Source organism: Ammospiza caudacuta, chromosome 4 (assembly GCF_027887145.1).
Source record: "Ammospiza caudacuta isolate bAmmCau1 chromosome 4, bAmmCau1.pri, whole genome shotgun sequence".
NCBI lineage: Eukaryota > Metazoa > Chordata > Aves > Passeriformes > Passerellidae > Ammospiza > Ammospiza caudacuta.
This window is the reverse complement of record NC_080596.1, coordinates 16,240,935-16,260,290: the sequence shown is the minus strand read 5'-3', so window position 1 is coordinate 16,260,290 and position 19,356 is coordinate 16,240,935. Positions and strand designations below refer to the sequence as shown.

General features: G+C 40.8%; 1 protein-coding gene across 2 annotated transcripts in view; it reads left to right on the top strand.

Moving 5' to 3' along the window:
* The window catches only part of GRID2 (glutamate ionotropic receptor delta type subunit 2), a 677,452-nt gene extending 662,251 nt beyond the window's left edge, over positions 1-15,201 (top strand). For both annotated transcript variants that reach the window (XM_058803526.1, XM_058803525.1), the window contains 2 exons: positions 10,448-10,688; positions 14,779-15,201. In XM_058803526.1, the coding sequence (XP_058659509.1) occupies positions 10,448-10,688; positions 14,779-15,201 (664 nt within the window). The remainder of the gene's footprint in view (positions 1-10,447; positions 10,689-14,778) is intronic.
* Positions 15,202-19,356: the final 4,155 nt, after the last annotated feature.

The following is a 19,356-nucleotide window of genomic DNA, read 5'->3' as shown; positions in this document are numbered from 1 at the left end:
TGTAGGTACAATAATGGAGGGCAAGCGAGTCCATTATCTGGTCTGGCTGGCTATGAAAGACTTTTGCTCCAAGGCATCTGCTGTAATTGAAGATTTGGTTGGTCAAGCTATAGAATACTTTTAGGATGCAAGTGATGTGTGCTGTCATTGCTATGCAAGCTTATGTTTCCTTTTTCCTATTCTGAGCTGAATAGAGTGTAACCTTCAGGTCAGTAATCAGTGTGTGAATAATATGGACCTACATTTCAGAGGAAAAAAGATATGAGGTGAAATGCAAAACTTCAGATCTTCCTGCTAGTTAGTTCTTTTCTGCTCTGCTTCCTCCAGCAGCAAAAGTAATGCTAGGTCTTGATTGTTCTGCATTGTTCCAAAGCACTAAAATCCAGAGGCAAAAAAAAAAAAAAAAAAAAAAAAAAAAAAAAAAAAAAAAGAATTAACATTACACACATGAACAGGTAGAGCCCTTGCTTATTGAAATGCAGAGGGGACCAGGGGACCTGATTAGGCAAATTTTGTGAGACAAGAATACGGCCAAGCTCCTGAAAAATGGCAACATTACCAGGGAGATGCTTTTATAAACAGAATAAACACTCAGTCCTCCTGCAGATTGTTATCCAGATTGAATGGCACTTGGTTCTTATCAAGACACTTCTGCAAAACATGGAAATCTCAGGTAGTGTGATCCTTCAAGCAAACACCATGCTGCTTTAAAGCTTGGTTCTGATCATGCAAAGTAGCCTGCAGCCCCTCTGAACACACACAACAGTGGAAGGTGGGCAATACACCATGAGTTCATAACTTTCCTAAACACCAGCAGCTAGCCGGTTTTCTGTGCCAGGCTTTTTCACCTCTCCACATTGCTGGTGGCCCTGGGAGAGCACAGGAAAGGATTTCAATCCCTAGGCAGTTTTCTCGTTGGCAGAACACCTACAGACACAGAGGTGACAGCCTGGCATGCTGATGCCTTCCGAAAGTAATCACTCAATCTGGTGAAGAAGAGCAGCTTCCTACCTCCTACCTTATCTCCCCATCCATAAGAGCAGCAGGGTTGCAAAAAGCAGCAGCAGCAGCACAGCCCATGGGATCGTGCTGCACACAAATTAAGCAGAGCACTGTGCTCAGGCAGCTTCTTGCTTGCAAAGTTGTACTGCTTTATCTTTCATAATCTTCTTTTAGGAGAGGTTAAAACCCTCCTTTGGGGCATCTGAAAAAGATCTGAATGCTCCTGGAGGTAGAGACATTGATGGTCTCATGTCTTTGAGGAAGTCTTACCTAACGCTGGTTGGAAGGAAGAGTAGGCAGAGCAAGCCCCAAGCCAGCCAAGGTGCCCTAAGCAATATTTCCAGGGTGTCCATCTCAGGCAGACTGGTTGTAACCTGGGCCAGGCTTGTGTCAAAAGTGTGGTTTGATACACGCTCAGCTTTAACAGCACAAGTAGAATCCCTCAAACCTCAAGGTGGTTTAGAATATAATAAAATATTAGAATAAGAAATACCATTTTTTTAAAGTATAGTCCAATCCACTCTTTAGTGCCTCTGGTAAATTCAGCGGGGACTCTTACAATGTATAGGCAGAATTGTGGCTTTTCCTTAGGCTTTTCTGGATAGCCTCTATACTGCTGTTTGTATTTGAAGAGTGTTCATTGGTATGATCTGAGGAAAGGCTTTAAAGAAGCAATGTATTTCAGGGTATCTCTAGAAATGGTTCCTCTATGAAATGCTTTTGCTTGGGAAAACAAATCAAAGTAATGAATTAAGTTTTGGAGTAATAATATATCCTGTATAGTAATCTTAAACATTTTTTACTTTCATTGTCCAAAGGATTGTCTGGAAAGGCTCCTCAGTATATCTCTAAATGTACAAGGTTGGTTATTGCATGTTCATGTACACAAGTAGTGGTTTCAGACCTCAGTGTTTTTAAAACCCTGTATGGGAACGAATCTGGGAAGCTTTCACTGCTGTAACCAAGTACCAAGAAGATAAAAGCATTTGAGGTATTTTTAAACGTCAGATTTCAGACACAAAGAGTATTACTGTGATTTGATCTTCAGACTCTGTATTTATCTGTCTAGCCTCTCCTATTTTATCAACAACTCTGTTCACCTTGGAGATAGCTATAAGCTATTGATGCAGGGTCTCTAAAATCCAAATTATGATATTTAAGTCAAGACATGTAAATCATTAATTTAAGTACTATCAAAAGGAAATTTTGACTATTTTGTTTTTAATTTTTAAGGGCTTTAAAAAAGGACTGTACAAGCAGTTTAAAACATGAGAAATATAACAATTTTTTTTGTTATATTTGCTTAGGTAAATAGCAGGTAGATGTCAAATATGCAAGGGCCACCTAGATCTCTTACTTTTAAAAAGAGCTGTTCTAGACTGTCACTTCAAGGGACTTAGTGTAGCTGATGTGTCTTGTGTTTCTCAAAATATAGATGCAAGTAGTTTTGCTAAGAATGAGGCTTTGCACTGCCCAAAGCATGACCCCAAGCAAACATGATCATGCCCAGGTTCTTACAGTGAAATTAAAGATCTTTTCCTGCACCCAATAACCCAAATATCACAGTGTGCTCAAGGATGCTGCTGACATTTTCAAAGACCACCTAGGGTGTTGCCTTTCTGACTACAGATATGCTCTGGGTCTTCATGGGACTCTCTCTCTTTTCCTTTCCAGCTCTCTTGAGTCTCTTCCCCTTGCTCTCATTCTGCCTCTTGTGAAGTCATTGGAGCCCAGTTTTGATACTAGCAAATACCATATTGTCATAGCTGGAATAAGGGCTTGACTTCTAAAGGTAGCCTGAACATATACAATATATGAAAAATGACGTTCACTAGTCACCACAATTCTTAAGATCTTAAGATGTGAATAATTTTATTTTTAACGTAATTGACTCTTAGCTGAAGACAAGGCTTGTGTGTTCATGCAGTGCTAGGTCAGGTTCAGTGAACTAGTTTATTTATTCTTCTCACAGCACATCAGCAGAGGGTCTAAACAGATTAGTTAAAGCTATTCCTTATGATCTAATTAAAAAAAATCCTTATAAAAAAGACAAATATTTTAGTATTTAATTTTGATGTTTTCTTAATGCAGACTTTGGTGTTTGTCTTATTTTTTTGTGTCCAAAAAGTCTGAGAATGCACTTGAAAATAGTAATCAAGCCTAATCTCTGCTGGCATCTCAGTCTTGGGGAAAAAAAAAACTATAACAAAGTCAAGCTAAAGTGTTTGTTCATTTTTTTTCTTTCTCCTGCTAAGCAGGAGAACAGTTATTCACAGGGCTTGTTATCCACAGGGCTTCTCAGGCAGGGGTCAGCTGACAAGTAACACTGGAGGAAATGTTCAGTGAGGTGAGAGTTGAGGGAGATGACATCTAAGAAGTGTGCAGTGGCTGAAAGGGCATGTTCCAAGCTTTCCATTGTTGATTAATGAGGTTTGATTCAGAAAAATGCCACTTTTGTCACAGCCTGTCCAGAAAGGTTGGGGCTCCCAGGTGCGCTCTATGTTGGGCTCTGCTGTCTGAAAATTAATGATGAAACTCTGCTGACTTTGGACACTGGGGTTTCCTGATTTTGTGTGAAATTATTGGTTAATTTCAGATACGAGAGGGGCTCCTGATTTATTTACATACTGGGACCTGAAACTCAAGTCCTCAAGTGGTATGCATGTAATCATAAATTCTGCTCATAAAGCCTCAATATCACCTCCAGTGTTGTAGGGGACAGTGTGAAGAAAGTGTAAATTTAGGAAGGAGCACTGTCTCTCTGTCCTGCGGCAGTCCCATGCATCTCAGCTGATCTTGGAGGCACTTTGGAAGCACGGGCAGTTAGAAAGACACATCTCCCAGGATGGGGAGGGCAGAGCTGTCCCAGTGGAAGGGAGCAGGCCAAATCCTGCTCACTTCTTCTGCAGACTCCACGGGCTGTCCCTGCTCTTGCTTTTGGCTTGTGGCAATGAGAGCAAGAGGAAAATTAAGTCCAGGGTGTTCATGGGGCCATGAAGTAGTGAATTTTTTATAAAGCTTAGTAACTGTCATTTTTCAAGTAATTTTCTAGAAGAGGGCTGGAATGTGGGTAGTGCACAGCAACCAATGTACCTTGAAAGTACATTTCTTTGTTTTAATAAGGCTGGCGGTGTACCATGACTCGCCATAATGAATTAATTTGGTGTTTACCATAACAGCACTGAGCTTAATGAACTCATCATATTTATGCAACTGTCTGTAGATGTTCTCTTGTCATTTGGGATTCATAAATAAGTACTAATACTTTTATCGCCGCTTTCTCCTGAGCAGGAAAGTTCTTCACAGTGAAAGGCCATTAAAGCTCACTTCTATTTTTCTGTATAAAAAGTAAGCAGAAGATCTTTAATAACTTGATTTTTATCTTTATGTAGGTTTCTGAATTGTTAGTATGTGCTCAGCAAAGCTGTTCAGCTTGAACAAAACTATTGTAGAGCCATCCTTATCAAATTCCACCAGTGATATAATAAATAGAGTAATATCTCATTTAACTGTAGGTGCCATTTCATTTAAGGTTACCCTTCTGCATTTGAGAGAGAGTATCTATGTAAGTTCAACAGATTTAAGTAAAAAGTTGTTCTCTAAATTGAACAAAGTGATACTAATTTATGGCATCCAAGTGATGATTGCTACATCTTTGGAGGGTAATGGTTTGTTGCTGAACAAAACAGAAGGTCAGCTGCTTTCTCTCTTTTAATATTGTTTGATATGCAAATCCTTAATGCTGAACAGCAGCTCTGGTTTACTACTGCTGCTTCTGTCATCTCTGGAAGGCAAGATGCTTATCCTTGTTTCTGTGCACTGCCTTCCTGCTGACAGCAGTGTGGTGCCGAGCCCTGCTGAAGGGCACATCAGAAGGCGGCCACCTGCCTGCCCTCCTGGGCCTCCCCGGCTGAAATCTGGGCTGAAATCTGCCTGGAATCCCTGCCACAAATCAGGCTTTGCAGCTGGACCCACGGGCACTCTTTTGCTGGGTTAAGTGGTGGGAATGGGTGCAAAGGGAGCACTGCTTCGTCTAATCTGGCAGCATTTGGCTGCCACACAGCATTTCCTCTCATGGAGCCCATGATTGGCAGCTCATTAAAAAGCTGGCTTAAAAAAATATCCACAGAGAAAAACAGAAAACAGTCTCCTCAGAACCAAAAATTCTCACAGATATCAAGATCTCTAGCTCAAGGAAGGTCTGGTATATGTATTTATGTAGATATAATGATCTCTTCTTCCAGGTGTTTTGCTCATTTTGCAAGCTCTCCCAACATCGCTTCATCCACTCAGGAGCAGGCACTGGCAGTGCTCCCCTCTTTCTTTCACCTCAGGGCAATGACTTCTGCCCTACACCTTGCCACACATCCTTCTTATGGCTGAAATTTGATGTTATAAGTATTATAAATATAATTTATGACATCAAAGTCAAGGCTTTGAGCACCAAAGTGTGTCTCCCACGAGGCCTCAAGATGAGGGTGAAATATGAAAACTCACCAGGTCTCAGCAAGACAGTGAGGTACCACTGAGAGGGGAGAGGAGATGAAAAGGACTCCAAGAGTCTCCTACTTGCCCCTCTCCATTCTTATTTCCCACTTCCTTCCCCATGAGGAAGCCAGCCAGGCTAGGCAGCAGCCATCCCTCTCTGGCACCACAGCCCCGAGCCAGCCTTCCAGGTGGCACCAGTGAGAGCTGCTCTGCTGCCAGGAGAGGAGCCTGCTTTGCCAAAACCCAAAGCTCGCTCAGGGAGATGCAACAGGAACTGGCATCACTCCAGTTATTGCAGTGAAAGACTTAAGCAGTTGCTTCACTGAAGTAAAAAGCCCACAAACACTCCTGGTGGGTCCCTACCTGTCTACTTTGATGATTGAAGGATGCTTACAAACCAGCTTTTATATCTTGCTTGAAGAGGAGAACCAAATTCTGAAGACTTTGTATCAGATTTCTGACAGAAAAGCTCCAGTGAGGAGGTTTTGCCCGAGGAATGATTTTTGCCTAGCCACTGCAGGAGTTACCAGAGGTCTTGTCGCTGCCATCCCATCTGCAAGCACTGAGTGCTCCCAAAGGTGACCCATGTGAGCCCCCTGGGAGCCAGCACAAGTCCTGGGACCTTGGCTCAGGCTCCTGAGGCAAAGCCCACCAAAGGTACTCAACTAAAGCATTTTTATTTTTATTATTTACATCCCCCCCTGCCTTCAACAGTGAGCATTCGTTACCTTGGGTCTGCAAATCTGCTCTCTGTAGCTGTCTGATCTGCTGACTAGAGCCAAGCACCTCATCCTTAGCACATCCTCTTCCTTATCAGTGCCAGTGGGGAAGTTATCCCTCTGGACAACATGTTCCTGGTGCAGGAGGCTGATATTCAGTCACCTTTGACATCCCAGAACATGCATTGGCATTTCCAATACCATTGTAAATGGCCTCTCATATCTCATGCTCACTACTGATAGCTGAGAATGAAATTAGATCAAAAAAGGTGTTGTCACAGAGGTCTCAATTTCAGACCATTTGTGACACCATGCTATCACATTAAGTTGGGTTTTTTTATCTGTGGATATTTTCGAGAGCAATTTCATTTCACTGCCAGCAGCAAAGTATTTTACTAACTGGAATCCACTCCTATTCCCATTGATTCATTAGGATTTGTTCACATCCCTGTTAGATTTGGAAACCACAGGCAGCTTCGTTTTCTGTGTTTATATCCACGAGACATCACTGGGCACTGTGAATTCAGAGCCAAATCAGTTAAAGCGCACACAGACCCTTTCATTTGTGCAGCTCAATAAATTTATGTCATTGCCTTGAAAAATGTAACTCTAACACTTTGCTTGCTAAAGAAAAATATATTTAAGACCTGTACTCTGTCCATAAGCAAGTTTTAAAGGTCATGGTTTTTGGACAAATCAGATTATTTCAATATACAGGCTTCTTTTGTAAGCTTTTTAAGACTATGGTATTTCAAAACATCAGGAACTCATGCACCCTGCTTATTAATTTCCACTGGCTTATGGCTCACAGTACTACTCTGTACAAATAAGCAGGTTCAAAAGAGCCATTGAGGAAAAAATTCAGTTGTAAAAATCTGGGACTAGGAAGGAGAGGCACTTGGCTGGAATTATAGCATTGGAAGATCATTATCATTCAGAGCATTTAGTTAATGCCTTATTACTTTAGTCATTTATTAAATTTGAAAATCAAATAACGAAGAGATTGTAGTGTCTGCCACCCAACAGGTACGTCTGATTAGCCTATCGGGGAAGCCACCAGGACATGCTGCAAATCCCGGTATTTTTTTGGAAAGAGTGCCATCGTGTGGGAGCCTCCTTGCAGCACGCAGGGATAGCAGAACCCGTGTGCAGGCGTGCCTTCTTGCAAGGAACCTCCCTTCCTCCTTTGTTTTCCCTGGAATTTCCACAAAAGCGCTATTTTCGTTTCTGACAGTGAGCCACAAAGATAGGAACTTTCATAACTAGGGACAGGTTAGAAGCGTTAAATCTCCTTAATATGTTAACTATTCTTTTGATTCCATAAACAGGTGAGTTCTGAAATGGAGTGTTTCTGAAACCTAACAGAAGCAGAATCTCCCTCTTTCTCTGAATGTCATTAACATAGTTAGATATTGGTGTTTTTTTCATTTCTCTCAGTATATATTGTATCCCCTCAACATCTGTTTGCAGCTACAGTTTTACATGGCTTCATTATAAGCTTTCCACTTCTTGAGCTCTCCCATGTAATAATACCAATACTATCCCCAATTTCTAATTCCATGTTTTATGTTTTCCTTTAAAGAATTGAACTTGTATGTTACACCCATAAAGAAAATTGCCAATAATTGCCAGGGGTACAATTAGGGATAAATCTTCGTTAAGAACAAGCCAAAGCTCAGTGTCTTTATGCAAATGCCTTTTGTTAAAAAGATGTCTTGTGTAATCAGGAATTATACTGACAAGTGAAGAATCATTTAATTAATGAGAATAGAGCAATCATTTGGATGGTTCTTTCTATTCCTGACTGAATAAAAGAGAGAAAATCACCCTGCTCAGGGATTAGAGCCACTGCTGGAAGAAATAAACCCCATGGATGTTGTTCTGTTACTGCCTTGGGAAGATAGTACAGTAATTCCTAAATATAAAACTATGTAGGTTTGGATTAGGCATTGAAAATTAATTTCCTATTAGTCCACAAGAACTTATACAAAAGGGTTCTGTTTATTCTGGCTGTCTGCTCCTGCTGACCTCTCAGAATGGAATATTTGGGCCAAAATACTCACCTAAATCCTAGTACAGGATTTCAGGGCAGTGAGAACCAGAACTATGGTGAGTTCTTTCCATAAGGACTGTATGCCATGATCCAGGGTGGGGTATGGACCCTGTTTGCAGTTGCAGAGCGATAATCTGGTCTCCAGTTCAGCCCTTTGTTTAGAGCAGGTCAATTTGCCCTGGGTCTTTCCCTCTGGGTCTTTGAATTTCACCAGGGGTGGTGATGCCATAAATTCTCTGTTCCACTGTTTGACCTCTCTGATTCTCTTCTTATCTGGTTGGAATTTCTTATCTTCCAGTTTATCCCAGTTGCATCTCCTCCTGTCACTGGGTCTCTACACACCCCCAAGAGGCAGCTGCAGGCAGCAATAGCAGCAGTCCTGCCTGCAGTGCCATCCCTCCAAAGCTCATCTCAACATGGGTGGCTCATAACAGCTCATTTAGTCTCTTACAACAAACCAGATTATCCTCCCATCCTTGAGATATCCCTGCTCCCTCAGAAAGCTTCAGAATGAGGCTTCCCTAAGGTGTGTCTGGGTTTGGGAGAGTCAGAATGTACTCCAGGCATCTCTGACCTTGAATACCTTTCTCCAGGGTGGGACCTTGAGCAATGTACTGTCAGCAGGCACTGGACAGAATTTGTCCCATTCTTACAAACTCAAAGCTACATGAACAAGGTGGTTCTGACATCCCTAAGGACTCGTGTGTCACCTGTGATCTGTCCTTTTAGGGCATTGTTCCCTCTGGGACAGCACAGGGGTGAGCAAGCTGCTCCCCTCTGAACAGATCATGATCCCAGCCACCAGACATAGTACTAGGTGGGAAGTGGGAGCTCCCTCCAGACCTGTGCTGGGATTTCAGCCACTGGTGGCTGTGCCAAGCCTCCCATTCCTGGCAAGCCCACAGGACAAGTATGTGGCCATTTGGATGTGCCATAGCAAATTAAGTGGCCTCCTGGACAGAACTACCAGCTGAAGCAGCATCAGAGACCGAGTCACCTGTGCACAGAACAGCTGCCCTGTGGGCCCCAGGTACTTTCAAGCTCCCTTTTGAGGTTGATGGAGATCACTGCACTGAGCTGTTGTAGTAGCCCTGGGACAGTGGGACAGCTTTCCTTCCTCCTGCAGTGCACTGCAGTCTCTCTGGTAGCAACATCCCAGACCTCTGTTGGTTTGTGTGCACTTGGACTTTTTTGCATGCTGTGTCAAATGATTGCAGTAGTAATTGTTTGCCTTCCAACACTGAAATAAAAAACAAATTCATTACATCGAAACAAATTCATACACATTCATTACAACGAAAAAATTTTCCATTGTTTTATTCTTTTTTGGTGTAATCATTGAATTTTTTATCTTGGACAACCAGGGGTATCCAGCTGTTACTCTAGTCATTTCTGAATGCTTTAAAAAAAACCCCTATCTCCTCAGAAATAAATGGAGTAAATATGAAAATATTCTTCCAAACACAATTCTCATTTCTCAAACATTTCATCCCACAGGAAGTCTAGTTAAATATGTTGTCCTTGCAAGCTGCCCAGGAAATATTTGGCAGGAGGCTGGGTATGTAGGTCCAAGGACAAGTGAATTCCACAGCAAGGAACCTTCCTGTGGAACCACTTATCATCACCTTGCATTCTGACATTAAGCAAGACTGCTTTAGGTCATCACTGGCTGCAATAAGATGGCTTTGCTCTCTCTCCAAAGCAGCAATGTAGTTAAGACGATAAAGATCAGTTTGCAACTATGTCTTGTGTAGCGTGGTAAATCTGAAATGTATATTCCTTCTGATTTTTTTAATTGAAATGTCTCTCCTCCAATGATTAGGATGCAAAATATTGTCAGATATATAATGGACTATGAAAGTCAGTTACCCTAGACTAGTAAAAGCCAATTGAGAAAATATAATATATGAAGTAAAGCATTTTCATTGAGTTTGTTAAAAGAAGGAAAAAGAGATTTGAGTGTGCTTTGCTGTATCTGGAGTGGCACACAGATACCCATATGCTCAGCCTAAAAGGCAAGCCCACACCCAAGCTTTCTTTTCTGCCTAAATCAGTCTGTGCAGGTTCATTTGGTGCTTGGCTTTCCAAGACATATGGGGAGGTTGCAGGCAGTCAGATTTCCACCCTCACACTCTTGGGTGCTGCTGCCCCACTGTAACCCTTGTTTCTGTGCTTTCTCCCTAAGGATTTTGGAGCTGCAGCAGAATGGCGACATGGACGTGTTGAAGCATAAGTGGTGGCCGAAGAACGGTCAGTGTGATCTTTACTCATCTGTGGATACCAAACAGAAAGGAGGTGCCCTGGACATAAAAAGTTTTGCAGGTGTTTTCTGCATCCTCGCTGCAGGGATTGTCCTATCCTGTTTCATTGCAATGTTGGAAACGTGGTGGAATAAAAGGAAAGGCTCCCGGGTTCCATCAAAAGAGGTATTAGACCCTCCATTTCTCCTGGGGAATTTTCATGCACCCTAAAGATTGCTGCCTTGGCTTTATAGCACTAGAGAGGGTGGGGAATCAAATTCAGAGATACTTCATTCGCTTCCTGATTTTTTAATGTAAATGATGTTCCTCAAAGTCTTTCCAGCTATTCTTTCTAGAAAAGCTTGAATAAAAATAAATGTATATTGATGATGTATAAATATGCAACTATTCTGAGTAAAACACAATTGTTACTTGTGGAATAGTACATTATTAATACATCAATATTCAGTTCATTGTTCCCATTGGTGACAGCTAATTCTCACTAGGTGTCTTGGCTTCTTCTTGAAAAATATGTCCCCTAAGTTCAGTGGCTGAGTCATTTAAAATACATTTGCAAAATTTGCCCCTTAAATCAGCTGTTAGCTTCTTGCATAAGCTTGTGCCCATTTTCAGAAACATTAAACTCTTGACACTTCCATGAACTTCAGTTCTTTTGATTTCATCTGAAGTCCAGGGAAGCAAGACTACATTAGCTTTTTCAGGTTCAGGCCAGACATTTTTTTGAAACCTGGTACAGATTTGTTTCAGAAAATCTTGTACAGATGCCACAGAGAAATATGTTATTTTACACCTGAGATGAGTTTGCTTCTACACTTGCATGTGTGATGCTTTCCTTCCTATGGTAATCTACCTGTCCCTCTACTAGCCATCTGAGCCTTGTGCAACTTTGCACCAAATTACTTTTATTCATAATTAACTTTTTACCTCTACAAAATGCTAAAAAGAAAATTAGGGACAGAATGATTTATTAAAATATCCTTGGAAGCAACATCCAAACCAAAACCTAAATAAGAGCATAAATGTAGCACTATCAAAACCAGCTTTTTTGTCTCTGTAGCTCAGGCACATCTGTGTAGCTTGTGGGGTATTGATGTTAATTTGTGTGGAGTGGTCTTGCCTTCTCTGCAGTTTCTCCATTGTGTTTATTCCTGCTAATCTAATGCTGTCTAATCAGGCAGGATTAATTACACTACCTAATTAGACAACATTGGCACTGATGTTAAAATACATTTAATCTTTTCTTGCCTGTTTTAATTCCCAAGCTTTTTTTTTTCTTTTTTCTTTGTTTCTTTTTCTTTTCTTTTTTGTTCAAGATCTGGACCGGACCATTATTAAAAGGAAAAAAAAAAAGGAATCTCTAGAATTTAAATTTGGTTTCTCAGGAATGGAAACCATGTAGTTTCACCTGGTAAAACACTATTTATTTTAAAACACTAAAATTTACTTGATTGTTGTTTACCCATATATTCAGAACTTAACACTTTATATTTATCTGGTGCAAAACATGAAAATCAATAACAAAGGAAAAGAAAAACATGCCAACACAGATATTTTACACAAGTATAAAATTTTCTATTTCAATTTTCAAATGCTGAGAAATTCAAGTGTGTACTTTCCACAAATGGTATAATTTGGCCTCCTTGATCTTTATTATATGGTCATTAGCTTAGCATTTAAACACTCATCTCAACATTAAATTGAAAAGCTTGGCTCAAAACTGAGTTTAACGTGGACGTACGTGCTGAATGTCCCCATTATCCTGGATGTGGGGGTCATTCAGCAAAGAAATACATCTTAACTAACTTTCTTAAAATTCATTTTAGCTTCCATGAAATCCATTGGCTCTTCCAGGCCACTAGTCCAGAATCGGGGGTCAGATTGGGCCAGTTTGTGGTCAGCAAGCCAACCCTTTTTCCTGGTGGCTGCCATCTTGTGCTCCAGAATGCAAGCATTTATACTGAAAAAAAATTGTCTAATGGTTGCGAAGATAACATTTCGGTCGCGTGCCAGAAGTAACCCATTCACTGATGTCTGCCTGAGTCTGCAGACAGTCTTAAACAGTAGCTCTGAGAGAAGTATGAACCGCCCCAGTAATCTCAATGGGATGTTGACTCTGAAGCCTGATGATAATTTAAATGTGAAAACTGCTGAATATTTCACTACTGATCACACAAGAGAGAAGAGGAAAGATCATATTATGGAGATATGCACAATCTTACTGTGAGTGGGTCTCATTTTGGTGTATCGATTGGGTGGAGATTGGGTTGTGGGCTAAGCATGGGAGATTATCACCACTTATATCTTTTCACTGGTCTGACCCTAGCCCCAAATGCATCTCTGTAAAAGAAAGAGGACTTCTTTGAGTTAATCTTAGAGGCTCAGAAACTATGAATTTCCAATCTTTTCCCAATTGGCACTTCAAATTACAAAGTATTTGTATGTTTGTTTTTTTTCAAAATTAAAAACAAACAAACAAAAAACCAGAAAAAAAAGGAAAATATTTAGGACTGTCCCTCAGAGACATAGTCATGACTTGCACACGCTAATTGAGCCTCTGTATATTTCTTTAGCTTCTGATGTGGCCCCAGTTCTCCTGCATCCATATGCAGCTCCAAATTTTTTGAGGAGATAGCGTTTGGTGAATGCGTTTGGATCTTATGTCACCTGTGTGGTTGTTATGTGCATCCATGTCTATGTCCACCTGTGAATAAACAATAGACAGAAAGCTAAGTCCGAGGAATGAGCACTGCATTTTTTCCTTCCCGTGATGAGCTCAAACCAAAGCCCTTGTGGTCAGTGATCATCCAGTCCCTGGGAGATCCCTGATGCCCTGTTCCCTTCCCCTTTTTCCCTGGTTTGTCTCCCGGTCCCTGCCCTCGGAGGGTGCAGTCCTGGAGGGGAGCTGGCCTCTCAGTTTCCTCCAGTTGGGCTTTGTGTTCGGCGTGGTGCCAGCGCAAATGTTCAGTGATCCATTCTGCTAAGTAGATGAACTCCTGCAGTTTGTTCTAGGTGTGGACTGAGTGTTTGACTTCATTCCTAGAGAAAGGAGGGATCTCAAGCCCATTCGGTATACTAGGAGTCTTGCCATTGATTCAGGGAGCTCTGGATCAAGCCAGTCAATGAATTTCAGTAATCAAGGCTGGAAGTCATCAGTGCACATCTATCGGCTGCCTAATTATCCTCTGTGAGGTCCTAGAGTGTGAGATATTTCTAGTGGCCTGGAAGAGCCAGTAAATTTCACAGAGATTAAGGTAAATTTTAAGGTTAGTTGAAATTGATTTTTGTTCTGAATGAGCTGCACTACTTAGACTGAGGGAATATCCCTGTCCGTGTGTACTTAACGCTGCTTGGAATTAAGTTTTGCAGTTCAGCAGAAATATGTATGTACAACACAGGTGATTTATTGGGTCACCTAGGGCTTTCTCCTCTTTTTTAACTTCTATGAATTTAAATTCTCAATTATGACAAACAAACCCGTTTAAATGAGTTTTCTGGGAAGAAGGAAAAGGGCAGAGGTAAGAGAAGCAATGATATATTATAATAAATACATCAGGCTGCCTTCTCTTCTCACCCACAAAAGTATAATTCCATCAGAATAGATGGAATTGCTTCTTTGTAGGTGAGGAGATAATTAATCCCTCTGTTGGCATTGTAATTTAAAATTGCCTGGTGTACTCCTTTCTGTTCAATGTCAATGAGTCACCAGTGCTTGGGGTTTTTTCTCTGTATGTTCAGCTTTTCTATACCACAATTTACATTATAAAGGCAAAAAGAAACCTGAGAAGTTTCTAGTCCTTCCTTAAACCCTGAGAGGATGACATAGATGGCAACCTGATCCCTCAGAGCCTCCCATGTTGACATCCAAATTTAGTTCTCATTGCGGAGTTGAAGAACTGGCATCATTCCAGGCATTTGAGATTATGCAGTTTACTTTTATTCAGCTGTTGCTAGTCTAACCCACCTAGCTCCGAGCTTGCCTTTTCCTGAAAATCTACCAGCGGTGCTTTGAGTTTTGTTGTTTGGATCCAGGGTTTGAAGGTAGCTGTGGTGTAAGGGTCTGCCTCAGTCTGGCTTTGCCCACCTGGCTTCAGGCGGTGGGGGAGCTCACTGGTGACACTCAGGACACCGTCAGCCAAGAGCCAGCTCTAGTCAGTTGTGCCTTGCACTCCCCGAGCAGTGCTGATCACCCTGTGAAACGTCAGCCCAGCACAAATGGCGATGGTGAGTGGTGCCTCTTGTTTTTCTCATTCCCCAGGACGACAAGGAGATCGACCTGGAGCACCTCCACAGGCGCGTGAACAGCCTCTGCACAGACGACGACAGTCCCCATAAACAGTTCTCCACCTCATCGATTGACTTGACCCCGCTGGACATTGACACTTTACCCACACGTCAGGCACTGGAGCAAATCAGTGACTTCAGGAACACTCACATCACCACAACCACCTTCATACCAGAGCAGATCCAGACTCTGAGCCGCACGCTGTCTGCTAAAGCCGCCTCGGGATTCTCCTTCGGCAGCGTGCCCGAGCACCGAACTGGCCCTTTCAGGCACAGGGCACCCAATGGGGGCTTTTTCAGAAGCCCCATCAAAACAATGTCATCTATCCCCTACCAACCAACTCCCACCCTGGGCCTGAATATCGGTAGCGACCCAGACCGAGGCACCTCCATCTGAGCATCAGAACGAGTTTCTTCACTGTTTCTTATTTAGGACTCCCTTTGCAAGGAGCAGCTGTAATATTGTGGGACTAACATGGATGTAACCTTTCTTCTTATTTTTTGGTTTTGAGGGTTGTGGTTTGAGTTGGTTTTTTGTTTTGTTTTTTTAATTATTATTTTTTTGAGGGTTATTTTCTCTTCAGGGGTTGTTTTGGGGTTTTTTTCTTTATTTTATTTAAGAATCAGAACTATTAGTAGCAACTCTTCCTCCTCCTCTTCTCTGCTTTCACAGTTTGGTCTCTTCTGCCTCCCCTTATTCTCTGTACTACTTGAATCACTTATTCTTCCGTTTATCACCATGTTAGGTTTTGGTTACTTCAGGCTTTTCATATACTTTAAATATAGGAAGCAAGCAGCAATTCATGCATAGGAAAACCCTGAGGATTACTTTACAGAAGGGCATTCGCTCCTCCTCCCCCACCGCCTTTTTTTACTATAATTGCAATAACTGAAGTATTTTTCATGTACTCTGCTGCATCCAGTCAGTGCTCCACTGCTGTGCGTCCTTTTAAATGTGGACCAAAGGCAAACCCTGCAGTTTGAAAAATGGAAAATAAAAAAAAAAAGGCAAAAAGACAAAAAAAAAACAGGAAAAAAAAAAAAGAAAGGAAAACAAATGAAGTTTAAAGATCATTCAGGCCCCATAATACCAGAATGCAATTTTGTAGGATTACAAAAAGCCATTACTATGCCAGTAAAGACTACAGTTAAATCTACTTTTGCACTGCAACAGTGCATATGACCTTTATGTGATTGTACAGTGTTAAAAGTTTTTCTTATGTACAGTAAACTGTATCATATGGCAGAAGCCTCTGTTGTGTTAAATAAATTAATATCTCATACACACACATATATATACATATATACACACATGTATGTGTGTGTATATATATATATATACACATGTATATATAGCTATAAAATGGCAGCCGTTGCTATTGCAATTCATTTAATAAAGCTTTAGTAAAAATGTGTTGTATACAAGAGAGATGTACAGTGCAGGGTGTCTTTTCATTTAGAAAAGACAGGTTGGTTTAACATTATTCTGACTTGCATCGTTTGCCAACAGAACATATTTTATACTTTTCTATTAGAGCATCCAGGGCAATTCAACATTTGTACCTAGATGTAACTCCTTTGGTTAGGTTTTGCATTGGCTTTTGAGCATTCTATAAGGCTAATCTTGATAATTTTCCTTTTACTTAATTACACAAATGGAATTCTCTCTTAGGTATACCATGTTCATGAACAACTGATATAGCTCTAGAGCAGTTAAACATGGGTCAAAGGTCAATAAATCCTTTTCCAAGTCAGTACAGTTAATCAATACAATAATGGCGTGAGTGGAGGAAAACAAAAGCCCTCAACATACACAGATGTGGCCTTAATTATAATCACGTATTGTTCTAAGGGGAAAAAATATGAACAGGCACCCAGTTTAACCCTTTCTATGTTAAGTTAGATTTAGAGGAGCTATGTACTTTTTACATTAGTGCCAACTGTATAAAGCAAGAAAAAGAACAGCAGTGAGAGCAAAACCGGCGCCCACTTCGGCACCAGCTTTTTCAAGTAACACTGTTACCTGTTAGAAATGTAGGAAGAGCTTTCAATTTGTAATCCTTAAACTAAAAATGCGGTTAAGTAGAAAGCAAGCAGTTTATCCTGTGAGATTTTTGGTTTGGTTTTCTTTTTAATGCAACCATACACTTATTTTAATCTAACTCATTCTTTGGCTAAGATTAATAGGAATCAGCCTATGTGATTTGCTTTAGGATAAATTAAAAGGTATATTCTTCAGATCTATTCTATTTTGATGCTAATTCTGTTCTGGGGGAGCATCTTGTACTGTCACTGTTTTTTGTACTAAATCTTCAAATATTGTCTACTGTGTAAGGCAGAACGAATTCTTATCGTGCAAAAGGCCATTTTGTTTCCAGGGTAGCAAGTGTCTACAAGCATGCACAACTTGCTTCCCCCTTGTAACGTTCATTAACTCATCGACACTTCTGAATAAAGAAAAAAGAGAAAAGAAAAAAAAAAAAGAAAATTTCTTTCCAACAAGCTACGTAGGGACATACCAGATGTTGCAGTGATTTTAGCTATTAAAAAACCTGTTAACCATGTACAATATTTAAAATAGGCCTATTTTGATGTGTTGCCTATTATACAGATACACAAAACACTTTTTGGAGGCCTCAGTTACAAGTGGCAGAGCTTTCTGTGTATAATTTGTCTAAATAATTTGTCTAATAAAATTGTTTTCTAAACTTGCGTTTCCTCCTGTGTAATTGCTGAGTGCTGTGGGATTTTCAGCCTGTGGCAAGGCAATGGACTTGTGGATTTGCTGCACTGCTACTGAAGGGTTTTAGCCCATGGAGAGGGGAAGAGCTCCTCAGGCTGCTGTGAGTCAGCTCAGTGAAGAACATCTATGGAAAACACCAAGGTTGACCATGTTTATCAATGACAGGCTTAGATTTCAGAGAGTTTTTATGAACAGCATTTTGGAGAATAAGATTAGAGCTCCTTAGCACTGACATGTACGGGACATCATTTTTAGAAATACTGCATCCCACCTTCATCTGTTTTAGTATAATGTAGGAGTTTTCTTGGAGCATGGCCTTTATTTTTATAGAATCCCTTTTTGCCATCTTTATTTGCATAGAGGTTAATTTTCTGTGGTACTGGGCAGATATTGCCTAAAACAAAAGTTTTAGGTGAGAGAAGGTAGGCCATATTTCATTCATGACGGCTTTCTCAGTCTCTCTCTAAGTTTCAATAACATTTTAAACTAATGACCTAGTCATTAGCAAGCTGTGCTGCAATAACATCAGCCATGACAATTTAATTTGCAGCATCCAAAGTTTAGCTCCTGCCTTTTTACATTCAGTGTGTTTTATTCACTTTAATAATATTCCTGACCTGTTACAATTTTCTGTTAAGATTAGCAGGCATTCAGGGGTTCATTCACCTAAACAGAGGCAACATTATACTCCCAAATAGGGAAGACATTTTAAGATCTGGGTTTACTTCTCATTACCCTACTTTGATCTGATTGGACATAAATTATATTTATCTTCCCCTGAGTCAGTGGGCTGACACTCACAGACACACCTCTCTAGAGCCAGGTAGTTTTGCACATATGCCAGATGTACTCTCTATAATGGGCTACATCATGGTGAACCCTACGTGACACTTCCCTTTCTTCACAACAAATTCCAGGGAAGTGATAGTGTTAAAAACTGTCAAGAGTTTGTGCTGCAGTAGCTCCACTGGAGATACAAGCCAGCTGTTTATAAAGATGAGTTGTTTGCATGGTATCTGCAGTTTTATGACCTTTTTGAGATACCAGCTACAAACAAAAAGTGAAGTAGTGGAAGAAAACACTTTTATCTGATTTCAAAGAATCACCTAGAAAGATGTTTCTATTGACCAGCAGTGAATACCTGGAGATAAATAGTTCTGCTGAGCCAACCAAGTGAATGATTGCAGCCCTGAGGGACACAGCTGCAGCACGACCAGTGCCAAAGTCCCCTGTGTCTCTTTCTTGACTTCACCAAAAAAAGTGCTAGGATTGTTTCCCTGAACAAATCCGATTTTTCAGAGTACCTTTTTCTCTTTCTTTCCTACTTACATAGGATGCTATGAATTGATGAGAACATCCTTTCTGTGAACACTTGCTGGGTCATTGCAGCTTACTGGAGGTTAATGCCCCCAAAAAGTTTAATTTCTTAATTCTGCTCAAAGCTGATGACATGAAAAGTAAACCTTTGTGCATGCTCATGGCTTAGTAACCAAACAAAAATATTCTCCAAAACAACAAAGGCATCACACCAACACAGCCCTGCTTTAGCCATTTTTCTCTCAATACTAATTAATGTTTCCTCTTCACTCTGCAGAGCTGTTTGAAATAAATTTCAAAACCAAGGCTCTCTTCCTTAATCTGAGTCACAAACAAAATTTTTGATAAACACTGGGGCATGAACACATGCATCCAAGTGTCACATCAACAGCAGTGAGCTACTGTGAAGACATCATCACAATCTATCAGCTTGTTACATCTCACCCAAGACATGAGGTCGGAAATAGAAGCCTCCAAAAGAAGGTCAGAGCA